Source organism: Stegodyphus dumicola, chromosome 7 (assembly GCF_044657685.1).
Source record: "Stegodyphus dumicola isolate Sdum_Otavi_A_Nest chromosome 7, ASM4465768v1".
Classification (NCBI taxonomy): domain Eukaryota; kingdom Metazoa; phylum Arthropoda; class Arachnida; order Araneae; family Eresidae; genus Stegodyphus; species Stegodyphus dumicola.
Window position 1 is genome coordinate 18,853,358 of NC_140774.1, and position 16,293 is coordinate 18,869,650.

The 16,293-nt window shown below is 33.8% G+C and overlaps 1 protein-coding gene across 2 annotated transcripts in view; it reads right to left on the reverse strand.

The window, feature by feature from the left end:
* PrBP (Prenyl-binding protein) overlaps nucleotides 1-10,507 on the reverse strand; it is a 39,222-nt gene extending 28,715 nt beyond the window's left edge. Inside the window, exons 1-2 of one of the 2 annotated variants that reach the window (XM_085819933.1) lie at nucleotides 10,320-10,507; nucleotides 7,032-7,094 (exon numbers count right to left, since the gene is read on the reverse strand). In XM_085819933.1, coding sequence (XP_085676059.1) covers nucleotides 7,032-7,094; nucleotides 10,320-10,360 — 104 coding nt within the window. In that variant the 5' untranslated portion in view covers nucleotides 10,361-10,507. The remainder of the gene's footprint in view (nucleotides 1-7,031; nucleotides 7,095-10,319) is intronic. The other variant, XM_085819934.1, reaches the window with a different exon arrangement.
* Nucleotides 10,508-16,293: the final 5,786 nt, after the last annotated feature.

Here is a 16,293-nt window from a genome sequence, read left to right on the forward strand (position 1 = left end):
AATTCAGGGAACTAAAAAATAGTACACATCTCAATTACTCTATACATCCTTAGTATCCTAATATATCGTTTTATTTCCTCCAAAATACAATTCTCACGTAAAAATTAATTACTTTCTGAACACTGCCTGTGACTGAGTGGTCAAGACCGCTGAATACTGGTAGTTCAACTTAAGTTCGAGGCCAGGCGATTGGGTTGGCTGCATGATTGGTTTTCGTTGTTTGCCCCATGTGAAACATGAATACGAGATAGTTTCCCTTAAAAGTTCTCCTGGAAGGCATCCTTTCCCTTAGAAAGGCAGCCTTCGTGTGTTTTCCCATGTTTAATTAATCTAAACTAACGTATCTACTTTCTGAAAGATTTGATACAGATATCATCTTATAGACACAAACATATAACAACGGATAAATTAATAAGTTTTGAAACTTTTTTAAATTTTGAATTATAAAATGTTCTTTACTAACTGCTTTAATAAAAATTCGTGTTTCATTTATCGCACAGTCGAAATTCATTTTGTCATCAAAATTATTCATAGTTATGAGATGCTCATAACTATATTTAAATAAATTAAAAAAACATGTACAAATTTTTTGTGGGTGTGTTTCATACTTAAATTTAGTAACAATTATTACATAACATACATTTTTCTCAAAATATTAAAATATCAATTTAATAGAAAGACAATTGTTTAGAATGGAGCAAAAAATGGCTCGCATAAGTGATGGGACACTTACTTTTCCATCAAATATTTATCCAAAAATTTTATTTTTTAAAAGGTTTTAATATTTTGTTGGATTTCCTTTTACTTTTAAAACATGATTTCATCTTCTTGGGATGGATTCAACTAATGTTTTTTTATTTCTGGAGTGATTTTACCCATTCTTCTTGAAGCATCGATTTTAATTGTTGTTTTGAAGAAATGGTGTGTTTGCGAATTCTTGATTCCAATTCTTGCCAAATATTCTTTATGGGATTTAAGTCTGGAGATTGTGGTGGTGTTTTTATTACTTCAGGACAGTTATACAGCAGCCAGAGTCTAACTTTCAAAGCAGTGTGCTTGGGGTCATTGTCCTGGTAGAATTTAAAATCGTTATGAAGGTTCAATTTTTGTGCTGAAGATTTCAAATTTTGATTTAAAATGTCAATATACTTGTACTGATCCATTATACTGTCAATAAAAACAAGATTACCAACTCCAGCGGATGACATACACCCCCATACCATAACTCCTCCTCCACCATGTTTTAATGTTGGCACCAAGTTCTGTTTGCGAAATTCTTCCCTGGGTTTTCTCCACACCAAGATTCTACCGTCAGAACCAAATATATTAAATTTACTCTCATCAGCAAATATAACTTCATTCCAGTAATCAGAATTCTTATTTATGTTGGATTTTGCGAAAGCCAATCTGAGGTTTCTATTCTTTTCACTCACGAAGAATTTTTTCCTGGCTGCTCTATCGTGATATCCAGCAGATCGAATTACTCTTCCAATAGTCTCAGGATTAACAATTATTCCATATAATGCTTGTAAATCAGCAGCAACTTTAGGAGCACTCATTCTTGGATATTTTTTTTAATATTTTGAACGATAATTCGCTTTATTCCATTGGATAGCTTTGATGGTCGGCCAGGTCTTCTTTTATCCTGAATCATACGATTCTTTTTATATCGTTTAATGATATTGAAAACTGTTGAATGACTCAGGTTAACTGTTTCAGCAGATTCTGTAATAGAATTTCCACATTCAATATGCAAATTAATAACTAATTTTCGAATTTCAGGCAAAGTTTCTTTTCATTTAGCATTCATGGCTGCACAGAGATAAAAAACACAAAAATTCCAAAACAAACTGGAGAGAAATACTGCAGACGATTTTATAAATTATTGCTAATTGCTTTTGAGTAAAAATAAAAAACCCCAAAAATATTTTTATTGCTTACTTCAGACGATTTTTGTTGCATAGTACGTAGTAGTATCTAATGGTGTCCCATCACTTATGTGAACCATTTTTTGCTCCGTTCTAAACAATTGTATTTTTATTAAATTAATATTTTGAGAAAATGTATGTTATGTAATAATTGTTACTAAATTTAAGTGTGAAACACACCCACAAAAAATTTTTACATGTTTTTTTAATTTATTTTATTACAGTTTCCTTTTGTAAAGCACAAGTGTCCCATCACTTTTGTGAGACACTGTATTATCAAGTGCGATTACGATTGCAAACACTACGTATTATAACAATGAGGTAAAAGTTACTTATAGGTTACAATGAGGTTAAAGTTTACAGTTTTGCTACTGTTGAGTAGATCGTCGGGCTATCGATGTATATCGTAAGTCGGAAAGCATTATAAACATATCAAAACCAAAAAATTAAAAATACAATTTAAATGAAAAATGATGTCTTAAATATAATTCACAATTTAAACAACAATACAAATTTAAAATACATAAACGATATTTTAAACATTGCATATAAAATATGTTACATTACAGCTCGTCATCACACATTATCTCGTTTTCCTTTGTACTTAACGATCCGTATTCTGTTGATCTTTACAATATGGTAACTGGTAGTTCGGCGACATTTTGCAGGCGACAAAGGTTACTACCTGGGACTTTGGTAATAATGTGAGCAGTACTCAGTTCCGATTACGCATTATTTTGTGTGGGGGAAATGAGAGATCATGGGATATGTCATGTGATATTAATGGACGAATTACGGTTCCTTAATTGGAAAAGGGGGGAATTTGGACAAGTATCTGTGGATGTATATTATTTTGTATTAAGCTTCATTGTGTGTTGTGTGAAGTAGGGTTGAATAATTTTGGGATTGTATGGCGCTGTCTAAAGTGAATTGTAGATGTGATAAAGAGAATTTTTTTTTATCAAATTCTATCAAATTCGGAAAAAAAATCGTTCAGTAATTTTATTGAATCCGTAATAAAAGTGTATCCACCATGTAAGGAAGATTTGGAAGAAGATTAGGTTAGTTAGACTTTGTTAAGAATGTGAGTAGTATTCAGTTCTGATTACGCATTATTTTGTCGAGGGAAATGAGAGATCATGGGATATGTTATGTGATATTAATGGACGAATTACTGTTCTTTAATCGGGAAAAAATCTGGCAATTTTGTATTTGGCTTTATTCTGTGTTGTGTGAAATAGTGTTTGTGAATTTTTGGATCCAATGGCCGTAACTAAAGTGAATTCGAAATGGGTATTTAGTGGTATTGAAAAGGATAGTAATAAATGTTTTTTAAGGTTGTCCGAGAGAGAAATAAAGATGTTTTATTATGTTATTTATTTTACCTGGTATCTTGCTTTGAAAGATAAGTATGATTTTAAAGATTCTGAAACAGAAGTAAGAAAAGTGTATCCACCACGTAATCAAGATTCTGAAGAAGATTAGGTAAGTTAGTATTTTTAATTATTTGAGGATATTATTTTTATGCATTGTTGTAAATGTAAGGTGGAAAGGAATTTGGTATTATTGGGAAAATTGTTATTAGCAATGATTTAGTTTAAAGTAATTAGGATTGTAAGGTAATTTTTATTAATTTAATGTATGTGCTCATTTATATTTTAAGTAGTGTTTTTGAATTTAATTATATTTTAATGAAATGATAGTTATTTTGTGAATTTTATGTTTGTAGGAATTTGGTATACGTTTAAGTTGAAATAAACATGCATGGAAATAATTTAAATATATAATATTAAGTATGTGTAATGCTTGAGGTATGAATTGGTTGGTGACGTGTATAATGTAATAGATGATTTAGAGGTAAAAGTTTTTGGATATTCTATTTATTTTATATGTGGAAATGTTGATATTTGTAAAGGGTAAATACTTTTCGCGATCATGTAATTTCATATATGTTCTTTTTACCGGGTTTAAAGATTGAGAAAATTGTCATGTATTTTCGTGAAATTTTTTTAATTTATGAGAAAAAAGCAGTGTACATGGATATAGTGAAGAGTGTGCGTAATGCCATTTTTGTGCAATTCTGGGATGTTTTTTTAAGTAAAAATAAGTCGGCGTGTACATGGTTTATGTGTATGTGTTATTTTGAAAAATGCGTAAGGAGAATGGTATTGTGCAGTTTTTCCTAATTTTGCAGTGAATATTTGTCATGATTAAGCAGTTTTGTTTGATAAAATTTCTAGCATAAGTGTAATTCGGCTAGTAGATTGTTGGAAGAAGTGTTCAGGAGATAAAAAGAAAAGAAACATGTCTTTACTTCGTAAAGACAAAATGGCGGCGGGGAAAAAAAATAGAGGGTTGCTGTAGGAGAGTTGGTCGCCAAATTTTCGCCAAAAAATTGCCAAGTTACCATAATGTAAAGATCAACCCCGTATTCGCTAGAAAAACATCAAAGCTCGGAGTCCAGTCCATGTACACATCCATCTATTTCCATCTTAAAAATATCAGAGAATCGCACAACCTCGGCATTGCGCACTACATTGGCTGTCTCATGTACACATCGATCTATTTTCACTTAAAAAAACATCCTAGAATCGCACAAACTAGGCACCGTGCACAACCTCAGCATTGTGCACTACAATACAACAGAATTGGCTTTGCCCATGTACACATCGATGTATTTTCACTTAACAACCTAGAATTGCACAAACTAGGCACTGCGCACTACATTGGCTTTGCCCATGTACACATCGATCTATTTTCACTTAAAAAAACATCCTATAATTGCACAAACTCGGCATTGAGCACTACATTGGCTTTGCCCATGTACACATCAATCTATTTTCACTTAAAAAAACATCCTAGAATTGCACAAACTAGGCACCGCTCACAACCTCGGCATTGCGCATTACATTAGCTCTGTATTGCGCACTACATTGGCTCTGCCCATGTACACATCAATCAATTTTCACTTTAAAAAACATCCTACAATTGCACAAGCTAGGCACCGCGCACAACCTCGGCATTGCGCACTACATTGGCTTTGCCCATGTACACATCGATCTATTTTCACTTAAAAAACATCCTAGAATTGCACAAACTAGGCACTGCGCACAACCTCGGCATTGTGCACTACATTGGCTTTGCCCATGTACACATCGATCTATTTTCACTTAAAAAAAAACATCCTAGAATTGCACAAACTAGGCACCGCGCACAACCTCGGCACTGCGCACTACATTGGCTCTGCCCATGTACCCATTGATCTATTTCCACTTAAAAAGACATCCTAGAATTGCACAAACTAGGCACCGAGCACAACCTCGGCATTGCGCACTACATTGGCTCTGCCCACGTACACATCGATATTTTCCACTTAAAAAAACATCCTAGAATTGCACAAACTAGGCACCGTGCACTACATTGGCTTTGCCCATGTACACATCGATCTTTTTTCACTTAAAAAACATCCTAGAATTGCGCAAACTAGGCACCGCGCACAACCTCGGCATTGCGCACTACATTGGCTTTGCCCATGTACACATCGATCTATTTTCTCTTAAAAAAACATCCTATAATTGCACAACCTCGACACTGCGCACTACATTGGCTCTGCCCATGTACACATCAATCTATTTCCACTTAAAAAAAACATCCTAAAATTGCACAAACTAGGCACTGTGCACAACCTCGGCATTGCGCACTACATTGGCTCTGTACACATCGATCTATTTTCACTTAAAAAACATCCTAGAATTGCACAAACTAGGCACCTCACACAACCTCGGCATTGCACACTGCATTGGCTTTGCCCATGTATATAGCGATCTCTTTTCACTTAAAAATCTGAAATTGAATAAACTCTGCAATGCTCATATACTAAGAAATCTGCTTTCACTTAAATGAAATCGGAGAATTGCAGAAATTCGCGCATAAGCAACTCCAATGATTCGCGTTGTTAAAAAAAAAAAAAAAAAAAAAAACTTCTAGAAAAATTGAGCTTACTACAGGCGACTCAAGATCCTAGCCTAATTGATTTCTCAGCCGTACATTTTTTGTAAATGCTACCATTCGATGACTTTTTCTGACTAACTAACGAGCATGGTATCTTACATTTTTCACAGAAAACGTTAGCCTTCAATAATCGACAATCCATCAAAAATCCTCTAAAAAGTTCATTCTCTATTGTTAATTCATACATAAAATATCTGTTCCCAAAATTTTACGCTTGTTTGAAAACTCCCACCTTAAATTTTCCTTTATAATCTTCCGATACTTAATTACAATACACTAACAGCAGTTTTAGAGCAAGCAATAACTAAATGCAAAAATATCACCTCTAGCCAAAAAAATATATACAAAATAGTATTCATGGTATCTGAGCGTTAAACAATCGCCAATAACTGTGTTACGAATTGTGTATTTAGATATTAATTTTAGTAGAATTCTAATTTAAAATGTTGTATTTCCTCCAGCAACGCAGCGCCAGACAAATTTTAAGAGAAATCTATACCGGAAAAGTAAGAATACAGGGCACGTGCATTAAACTTTGAGTAAACGGATATGTTGGTAATTTGTATTGAAATTGAATAAATGTAACTGACTACTAAATTAGCTGTAACCGTAATTCCATCCTCTTGTTTACATTGCATTTGGCAAAGAGTATGGGTTACCAGATCATATCATTTATCGCCGCTCTTGGCGATATTTTCTTTCTTTAAAATTCCGGGTCGGCTATACTAAAGCTGTGCCCAAATTTCAAAGGTAAATCATAAAAATTGGTGGGACCTTTGCTAGCTTTGACGATTGACAAGAATCAACTTTCAGGGTCAGTGGGAAAATACATAAACAGAGATTTCTAAATGATATCATACAAAAGTTAGTACTGCTATTTAGTTTAAAATTTAAATCATCAGAAAACAATCTCATTCAGTCATACCGACTGCTACATGTATTAAAATATTAAACTATTAAAACACAGAACTATACAATTAAGTAATTTCAGAAATATATATGCCATTAAATATAAAAAAAAAAAAAAAAAAAAAACCATTTGAGAAAGATATGTAGACAAATGCAGCACAAGCTGAATAAATTATTACTTACAAATCTTCAGACCCTTGCCATAATATTTTTCCAGAATCAGCATCTCTAAGATTCATCCAATTTCTAAGTTCATTAAGAAAAATTTCTACTTACTTTTTTAATGTATTAAACACAAATAAATTCAAGGCTGAAAAGAAAAGGCAAATCTAAAAATTAACATCATCAAAATTAAATTCTAGAAATAACCGACTGTGTTAATTATTAATTATTATTATAGTATAATTGCTTAAGTTAACCATCAAATGCAAAAATAAGAACAGAAGAATATTATATGATTAATAATAAAAGAAAGTTTTCTAAATACTAACATGACAAAGAATTAGATTTCATTTATAAATTTTGCCTTACTTATGTCATGCTAAAATTACATGCTTTACTTTCAATTGTTCAAATACATCAAAGCATGCAAAGCTATGCCTAGGGTAAGTAATGCTCGAATGGCTCGTATTCACGTTACGATGCAAGACTGGTTCGTATCCACATAACACATGGGGAAAATAACAAAAACAGCTCTGCAGCAAACTAATTGCCAGGATTTGAACACAGGTCAAACGACTGATGTTCAGCAATTTCACTACTTAGCTGGTGACTTAGAACTCTGTACTAGAATGAGTTTTTAATATCGCATTGCATGTAAATGAGGTAGAAGGAGTATTAAAAGAAGGTTCTTAGGAGGATAGCTTAGGAAATCCTTCATGGCATGCATTTGCCGTCAGGCTACTTCCTTATTAAGCCAACCACACTCAGCTTTATTCTAAGTACCTGTTGATAATCACCAGCTAATTTAATTAAGGAATTCTACTTAGCTTTAATTCAGTTTAGTATTAGATTAGTTAATCATTTTTTCATCTTGATTTAAAGCCCAAACGGAGGCTTTCCTGTAAGAACGAGAAAGGGCCAATTATTATTTCTTTGAATAAATAAAAGTCTATTTTAACCCTTCTCTAGATTTTGTCGTTAAACACTTAAGCACAGTGTCGCTACACAATTCAATAGGTTCCTCTACGTTCAGCATCGACGAAGTAGTTAGGAACATTATAAATACATAGTTACAGTTTAGAACGAGTCTAAATCCTCATGAAATACAGTACTTAGAATTAATGATACTTTCTATCATTTATAATGTTACATCAGAAATTATTCATGCTTTCGCTATAATTACTTAGACATAATGCTTCATATGTGTGCCCGCTGAGAGATAAACGGTTGATCTTTACTGTATCCCTTGGTTTCTGCCTGAAAAAATCGCCAAGTGGTATTGGTTGTTCGCAAAATTTGGAAGCTTACTGTGTGAAATAGGTTTTTCGGTAACCCCTAATGCTGATAACGTTGGCGAAATTAGCCTTGGGGAAAATTGTGCTTTTTGTCATTAAAATGGGGTTATTTCTGCAAATATCAGCAAACATGTTATGATAAATTTAGATTTTGGCTATTTTTTGCAATAGTAACCCTTTCATATGGACCCGGGTTTGGTTTTCAGTTGCCGTGTTTGCTTGGACATGTGTGGTCTTGGATTTTGAACTTGCTATTATTTTACTGTGGGTCCCATCATTTGAATATGTCTGAGGCGGGTAAGAGGATGAATGCTGATTAACAGCGGATGCGCTGAAGTGACCAAAGATTTAAAAAACTGATGTTTAATTTATTTATTTGTCTCTGTGTGTTAATTTTTGTTAAAAGATTTGTTGTTTAATATTTTTATGATAGAAAATATGTATTTTTGGTTATTTATTATTCTCTGTTAGTGTATTTTTGGTTATTTGTTCGTCTCTGTGTGTTAAGAACCGGGTGGTGATATTTTTCTGGTTAACATGATAGTTTTAACTTTGTTTTAGCCTCCTGATATTTTTTCAGATAGGTCGATGTGTACATGGACAAAGTTAAGGCAGTGCGCAATGTCTAGTTTGTGCAACTCTCTGATCTTTCTAAAGTTAAAATAGGTCAATGTATACATGGACACAAAGTTTGTGTAAGTCTTTGACTTTTTGTTTTGGTTTTGTGTAGCAGGCGGAAGGATCGGCTTTCCTGGTGCCAATCTTGACATAAAAAAAAGATGGTTCACCAAGGGGTACCGTAGAGTACATTTTAACTGAGATAAACTACATGTAAATCTTTTTAGGTACTTCCTGATTACTCACACCCTCACCAAAACGCAATGGGAAAGTATTCACGAGACAAAGCAATATGTAAAGTGGTAATTCAGGATGTCTTCAAAAATATTCATGTGGCAACCTGAATACCTATTAGGGCAGTTAAAAAAAAAAAAAAATTCTGTCGCTATACCCTGGAAAAATTACCTATTCCATAGCTATACAAAATAAAAATTTAAAAAAAAGTTTCATATACAAAAATATACCTCCCATTTGCACATCACATTGAACGTTTTGAAAAGTATCAAAATTTTACTGCTTCTCATCAATTTTCTATAATTACTAAAACTTACTATTATTGAAATGCAATTGCTCCTAATGTGAATTTTAGGTAATGAGGAACAAGAAAAATATTTAAAACCTGTAACTTCAAATTATTTTTAATGTTTTAACAAAAAATAGACAATTTTTTTAAATAAAAATAGCAATAGTTTTGTAGTTTTTGATTTCTTTGTAAATGAACAGTGAAAATGTTTATCATTCTAACTTCTGTTATTTAAAAGCGTGCAACTTAATTGAGGATATCTGACAAAGTATAATTCTTTTATTAAACTGCTCATTTAAAGTGTTTCAACACTTATGTGACCTCATTTTTCAAAACTCTGAATAAACTATTTTGTTTATCATAAAGGCTTCAAATAATTATTTTTAAAAACCAGCACGTTTTAAAAAATGTCACTTAAAGGTCATTTCCCTAGTATTTAGTAATTGATATCTGTACATAAATCTTTAAAAAAAGTCCGAAAATAAATATGAGTTCCCGTCTAAATATTCTTAAATTTCACAACTACAACACCTAGTTTCCAATCTAATATTTACATGTTAAGAGCTTGCGTTTCTATGGTAAAAATATTCGCTTTTTATCACAGGAGTCACATATTGAAACACAAAAACATACCTGTTTTTAATTCCCATATTTTAAAACATACAGTAAATTGGGGCTCAGAAATAAATTTGACTGTGAACTAACAATAGCGTATCACAAAATAACACATTCCCTCAGAAAAATGCAACAGCCAAGACAGTGAACATTTTAAAATAACAAGATTACATTCTTTAATAGTGAAAAGAAATGAATAATGGAATTTTAAAACATAGGAGAACGAGAAATATTTAGAAAAATACTATGAAAGGATACAGTTTAAATCCTTGCAAAATATCTTCGGCTTTCGAAGGCATTTTTCCTGATTCGCGAATAATAATTCTGAAATGTTCGTCAATGTGACACAAACATAACGTTAATTCACTTCTTTAAATAAAAACAAAACAGTTCACAACATTTTAATTTAAAGATCTGCTATGGCGATAGATAAATAATTTTAACTTCTACTTCTATTGCCAGGGAAAAAAAGACGGAAGATTGTAAAAGGCGTGTTTATAGCGGAAGAACCAAAATTAAAACTAACATACACATTTTTATAAGCTGAGAATTCGTTATTAATTTCACGAAATGAACTTAAATTTTTATTTAGAAATAAAGAAATCTTTAAAGAAGCATACTTATTTCAATTCTCGTAGTACCGCGGCACTTTTTGAAGTGTGCCGCCAAACTTTACAATTGCATGCAATAAATATCATTTTGCGTCTGCTAATACTTTAGTATCTGACTGTTCTCATGCAATACGAAATGTTTTCTTATAAAGTATATGTATACGTTTCCTACTTCTTAACGTCACGAGATGCCACTGCCAACACCCACACATAAGTAATCTCAGACAAGCAGCTCAAAAGATTCTAAATTAGCGGAATGGCTGAAACACTCCCAACATTTTGAACTCGGACTGTTCAATGTTTCAGAGAAACACAGAATTTTGAATCGCGGACTTGTCAAACAGAAACCAAAGCGGCAAATTGGACATGGTCATGATTATTACAGTTCTGAATTTAACCCAAGCAAAGCTATACCGGTCGATTCAGCGAACACTATGAACCCAGAAGAAACTCCGAAATGTATAGTATACATATAGGAGGGAGAGAAATATTTATTCGCCTGTCAGTTACTTCCTAACCCTAATGCTAACGTTCGTTGACATGACCGGTATATTAGTTTAATCAATTACTGTCTGCCTACCAGGAGCATTGTGATTGATTGAATTGTCTAGTGGATTGCAATCGCTATAACACCAAAGCTTATATATTTGAAGTAGGGATGAGCCTAATGAATATTTTACTATTATTTTGTTAATGACAAATGTTGGTTGCAGGAAAAAGAAAGTCAGTTCATTAAATGCTCTAATACGAGATTCTCTCTCAATTTTTATTCCTTCAATCGCTTGTTCTGTAAAAAACCTAAAAAAAAAAAAAAAAGAAAAAAGAAATAAGTAATCAAAATACAGCAGGGAATCAACCTAAGTACTTAAAAGAAACAAGCATTTCCCCTTAATAAGAAAAACATGGAACATATTACTAAAGCATGGAAATTAACTTTAAGGAAAATTACCTTTACATAACCGCTTAGTAGATCTCGACATGCGGCATTGTGGCAAACATAAGAGCAATTCTTTGAGACATTCCTACCAAAATTTGGTTAGGAATCGTTCCTATGGCAACAGGCAGCTCGCAAATTATCTGTCGACAGCTGTTCTTCAGATAGGCAAAGTAGCGCCGCCTAATGTGAGCGTAGAATTAGGTTACAACTTAAATATTCGCTTCCTAGGGGACACTACCATAATATTAAACTGTCAAACTTAATTAAAACGGAATCAAATCTAATATAATATATGTCTCTTTTAATAATTTTTTACAAGATTACTTTTATTTTAAAAGGGATAAACGGATTAAAAAAAGAAAGCTTAAAGAAGATAATGATGTTAGCAATCAGATTTACGAACTCGAGCCAGATACAAATAAAATTGTTTTCTCGGCCAAAAATATGCAGTGCTCATCGCAAGTATAATGATGACTTCATGAAATATAGATTTAGATCTACAACGTCAAATAATCGAACTAATCTGGAATGTGTTGTTGTAAACTGCTAGACAGTGCTATTGTTCAGAGCAAGCTCCAACATCACTTGCTCGCTACCCATCATCCGCTTACATCAAAAGACAAAAGCTACTTAAATACATTTTTATCTGCGACATCTAAACAAAGAAAGATTTTTGGAAAAGCAATTTAGTTCTGGTATAACATTAAATAAGGATTAAAAAATATATATATTCATACTAATCGGTTATTCGCACCCACTTAAATATGTACTAAGTATTTAATCCTGTAAAATAATAACGTAAATATCTGCAAGCACTTTTCCCGTTATGTAAGTATTATAAATATGCAATATATCATAATATCGCTTAACATGATCACGGATAACGTTATCATTATCGAACTGCCGAAGTGCCGCTCATTTGTATACGCAAATATAGCAAATACATACAACTTATTGTGATCATGAATTAAATTAATATCATCAAAGTACCATCGAATAATTTTTAACCCCTTAACTGCTGCTAAAAATGTACAAGTTTCACTCCCCAGTGCTCCCGTTTTTTACACAGGCGCGCGTAGTTATGCGATGCATTAGGAGGTTATGCAGCAAGTTTTGCTGTTAAAAACTGTTTTCTTTCACAAAATAAAGAATAAAAGAAAAAAACGCAAAGTACAAAATTTAATGTTTAGAGTAAAAATATAATCAAAAAGATGTAAATATAATAAAAATGATGTCTGTATAATAAAAATGTTTAGTAAAAAAGTTAATAAAAAGATCCCAAACAATGAAGTTACTATCAATTTATTTTTAGACCATTAAAGTGTAATATCAGGTTTCAGCGTTATACCTTATAAAATCAGTATACCTAAATGGAAAGTGTATAAGTTACTTCTCCCGCCTTGTTGACATGCATTCGTGGTGTAATGGCCAGCACACTGGGAACGTATTCGAGAGGTCCGAGGTTCGAGCCCCGCCGAAGGCATCGCTCATTTTTCACGTTTTTTGCTTCAAAAAATTCCTAATGACTTTACAGTGGCGTTCGAACTAAAAACGGCGGGGATGGTGATTTTTCACCATCTGAATTTGACGATTTATCCCCTCCTTCTTGGCATGCCTTCGTGGTGTAATGGCCAGTACACTGGGCGCGTATTTCAGAGGTCCGAGTTCAGGTGAAGGCATCGCTCATTTTTCATGTTTCTTGCTTCAAAGAAATCCTAATGACTCTGAAAGTGTGGAGGTGACATAAGCAAGGTCCTCATATCAAGTAGTACCCAATATCGTGCATCTTTCGGAGAATAGTGGCAAGCCTCTTCATCTAACATAATATCATATTCTGAGGTGTCCGATCCTGAAGATGACAGAAAGTAAAAATCTGTTTCACTGTCATACATAAAAAAGTTCGTAAAAAAGCACCTACTACAAACAGTAAACGAAAACGGAAGACGCAGAATAAAAAAGTGCGTTTTACTCAAACAGAAACACGAGCAATAACTGCGCAGTCATGTTTGCATTTCAGAAACATTACTCCTCTAGTTCCATCCTCTCTTCTCTGAAATAGTATTCTCCTTTGCATACTCTGTCAAGGTCATTGTGGTGTTCCATTCCAAAGCTTTGCGAATAATTTTACTCGTAGGAGCGCAAAGCAAATGATTGCATTTCGGAAGGGCGTATATATACGCTCGGGGCATTAACACATCGGTTGAGCAAATACTCGCCGCGGAATTAAGAGGTTAACTGAAGGAAAGTTCCTAAATAAAGGATATGCTAAAGTCAAAATAGAGCGTGGAAATGGCGAAGTGTCAGGAAAAGGTCGCCACCAACAGTAATACATGTTTTCTAGCGGCGTAGAAGGGATCGGCGAATAATTTGAACAATGGCAGTAATTTCGCGCCCGCTTGCAGTCGCAATGGGTAGTCATGCAATGAGGTATTCCATTGAGTATCCTGAGTATCGTAAATGATTCCTTTTGGATGCTCCCATACAAAGAAATCCCCGCTGGGTAAATCTGGCGAACAAGGTGACTATCAGATTGGTCCCCCACGCTCAATCCATCGATCTGCAAAATTAGCATCCAAATAATTCCGGACGACGAGGTCGATCACGAACGACATCTGGAACATCCTGAAGCAATTCTGGTAAAACCTCTTGTAGAAAAATACGAAAACTTGAGCCATTTAGATGAGCAGGTAAGAGATATGGGCCTATGAAATACTCGTTAACAATACCTGCCTACATATTCGCAAAGAAGCCAATTCGGAATGTGTGTGGAGTGGGGATTATCAGTTGTTTGCATGTGACTTTTGTGCATATTGAAGGCGTCTTCTTATGTGAAAGTTGCTTCGTCCGCGAATAGCATATTAGATGGGAAATCCTCCTGCGACAGAAATCAAGCTGCTTGCAAGGTTTGGACTCTCTGCAGATGGTATGGGTGCAAACAATTTTCATGCAATATTCGCCAAACGGTAGGCTGATTAATATGCAGACGACATGCAGTAGCTGTTGTATTTGAGGGTGTTTCATCCGCAATGTTCAAGATGGATTATTCAAGCGAGTTTGTCGTATTGTTCTTCATTTAATCTTGCTGTCAGAGTAAGCAGCAAATGACCCGTTTTGACACAGAGAATTGTATGCTCCTCTCGAAAATTGTATGCTTCAGCATACGCTTATTCTGAAAATGTTCCTTAGCCGCGCCATACATTAGACGCATGTCAAACTTTTCACTATGCGAAAACTCACCCATCACTCTCGAAATCATATTTGCGAATGGCATTCTTCCGCTGATGCATCGGATCGCTCTTTGCCAATCACTACCGACCTCTATCCACTGCATTGCCAACCAGTCACAGCCATAGTTAATATTACTGTTAGTGGTCGCAGTTTTGAACTTTCTTTGTGAATACTGTATTGTTGCAAAGAAGCACTTTGCGTTGATTTTGTAAGTAAACACATTTTCCCTCTGTCATTTTTTGCCTTCGTGCTTTAGCACGTCACTTTAGACCCTACATTCTTATACAAAAAATACACGTTTTAAGACGCTGAACCATCTCTCCAAGTTTGTCCATGATCATAGAATCACCCTGTATACTGATATTTACATTTGTATTAAATCAGTTAAAATCCATTGTAGTTTTGAAAGCTATTTGACTTTCATCGTTTAATGTTCTTACCGGTCATATTTTAAAAATAGCAGTGGACAAACGTGACCATATTAAGTGGTGTCTCCTTTATGTATTCATTTGTTGTGTCATGCTTGACTTGTGACTTGTTGGTGCTTCAAGCATTCAGCCCAAGGGCTTTTAGTTGTCGATAAAGTGTTCTTGGCCAGTAGTCGTATAGAAAGAAAGCGCTCTGCTCACCAAATGCATTGCATTTGATAGAAAATGCAGAAAAGAGAAAAATTACCCAGAATCCAAAAGATAGTGGAAATAAAGCTGTTCGAGCTGGTAGCAGTAATGGTAGATTAAATACACAGTTATTGCTGAAATGATTAATACATTAATACAGGAATTTCAATGAAATAAATAAATTGCATAGGGGCAGTAGGCTGATGTTATATACATAAAAAGCACGATGAGTGGTAAACAAAACTTAGAATGCGGAAAAGGGAAAACAAATTTCAGATTTCACAAAATCAGTACTTACTATCAGTACTTACCTTTAAAAGGAATTGTGAGAAGTAGCCAAAATACAATCCATTGCATGTCCAATTTGTAAATCCGGTATGAATTTGTCGATTACTAGCAAACTACGGAGCATTAGTGATGGCCCTACGAATTTTGTTTTTAAAAACAACAATTTTCATTCTATGACTTGGGGCAGTCGCCCATACAGGAAAAAAAATTGGTTATAATAAAGTTAGGTACAGAGTTCATTTAATTTTTAAGTTCAATTTAGACCTTCTGCCAATGATACTATAGATTGCCATGTATGCTCTATTAGTTTTATTAAGAGGATAATCTACATGTTCTTTGAATTTGACTTCTTGATCCAGTATCGAGCCTAGATATTTATGTGAAAGTAACGACAGGAACTTGGAATTGATTAATTTTGATTTCTATATTTACCGGATAGAATTCCTTGTAACGGTGACAAAGTGTAATGCAACATTTTGCTGCGTTTAATTTTATCCTCCATAGATCGCACCAATAAGTTACTATATTAAGACTGAAGTGGTGGTGATCTA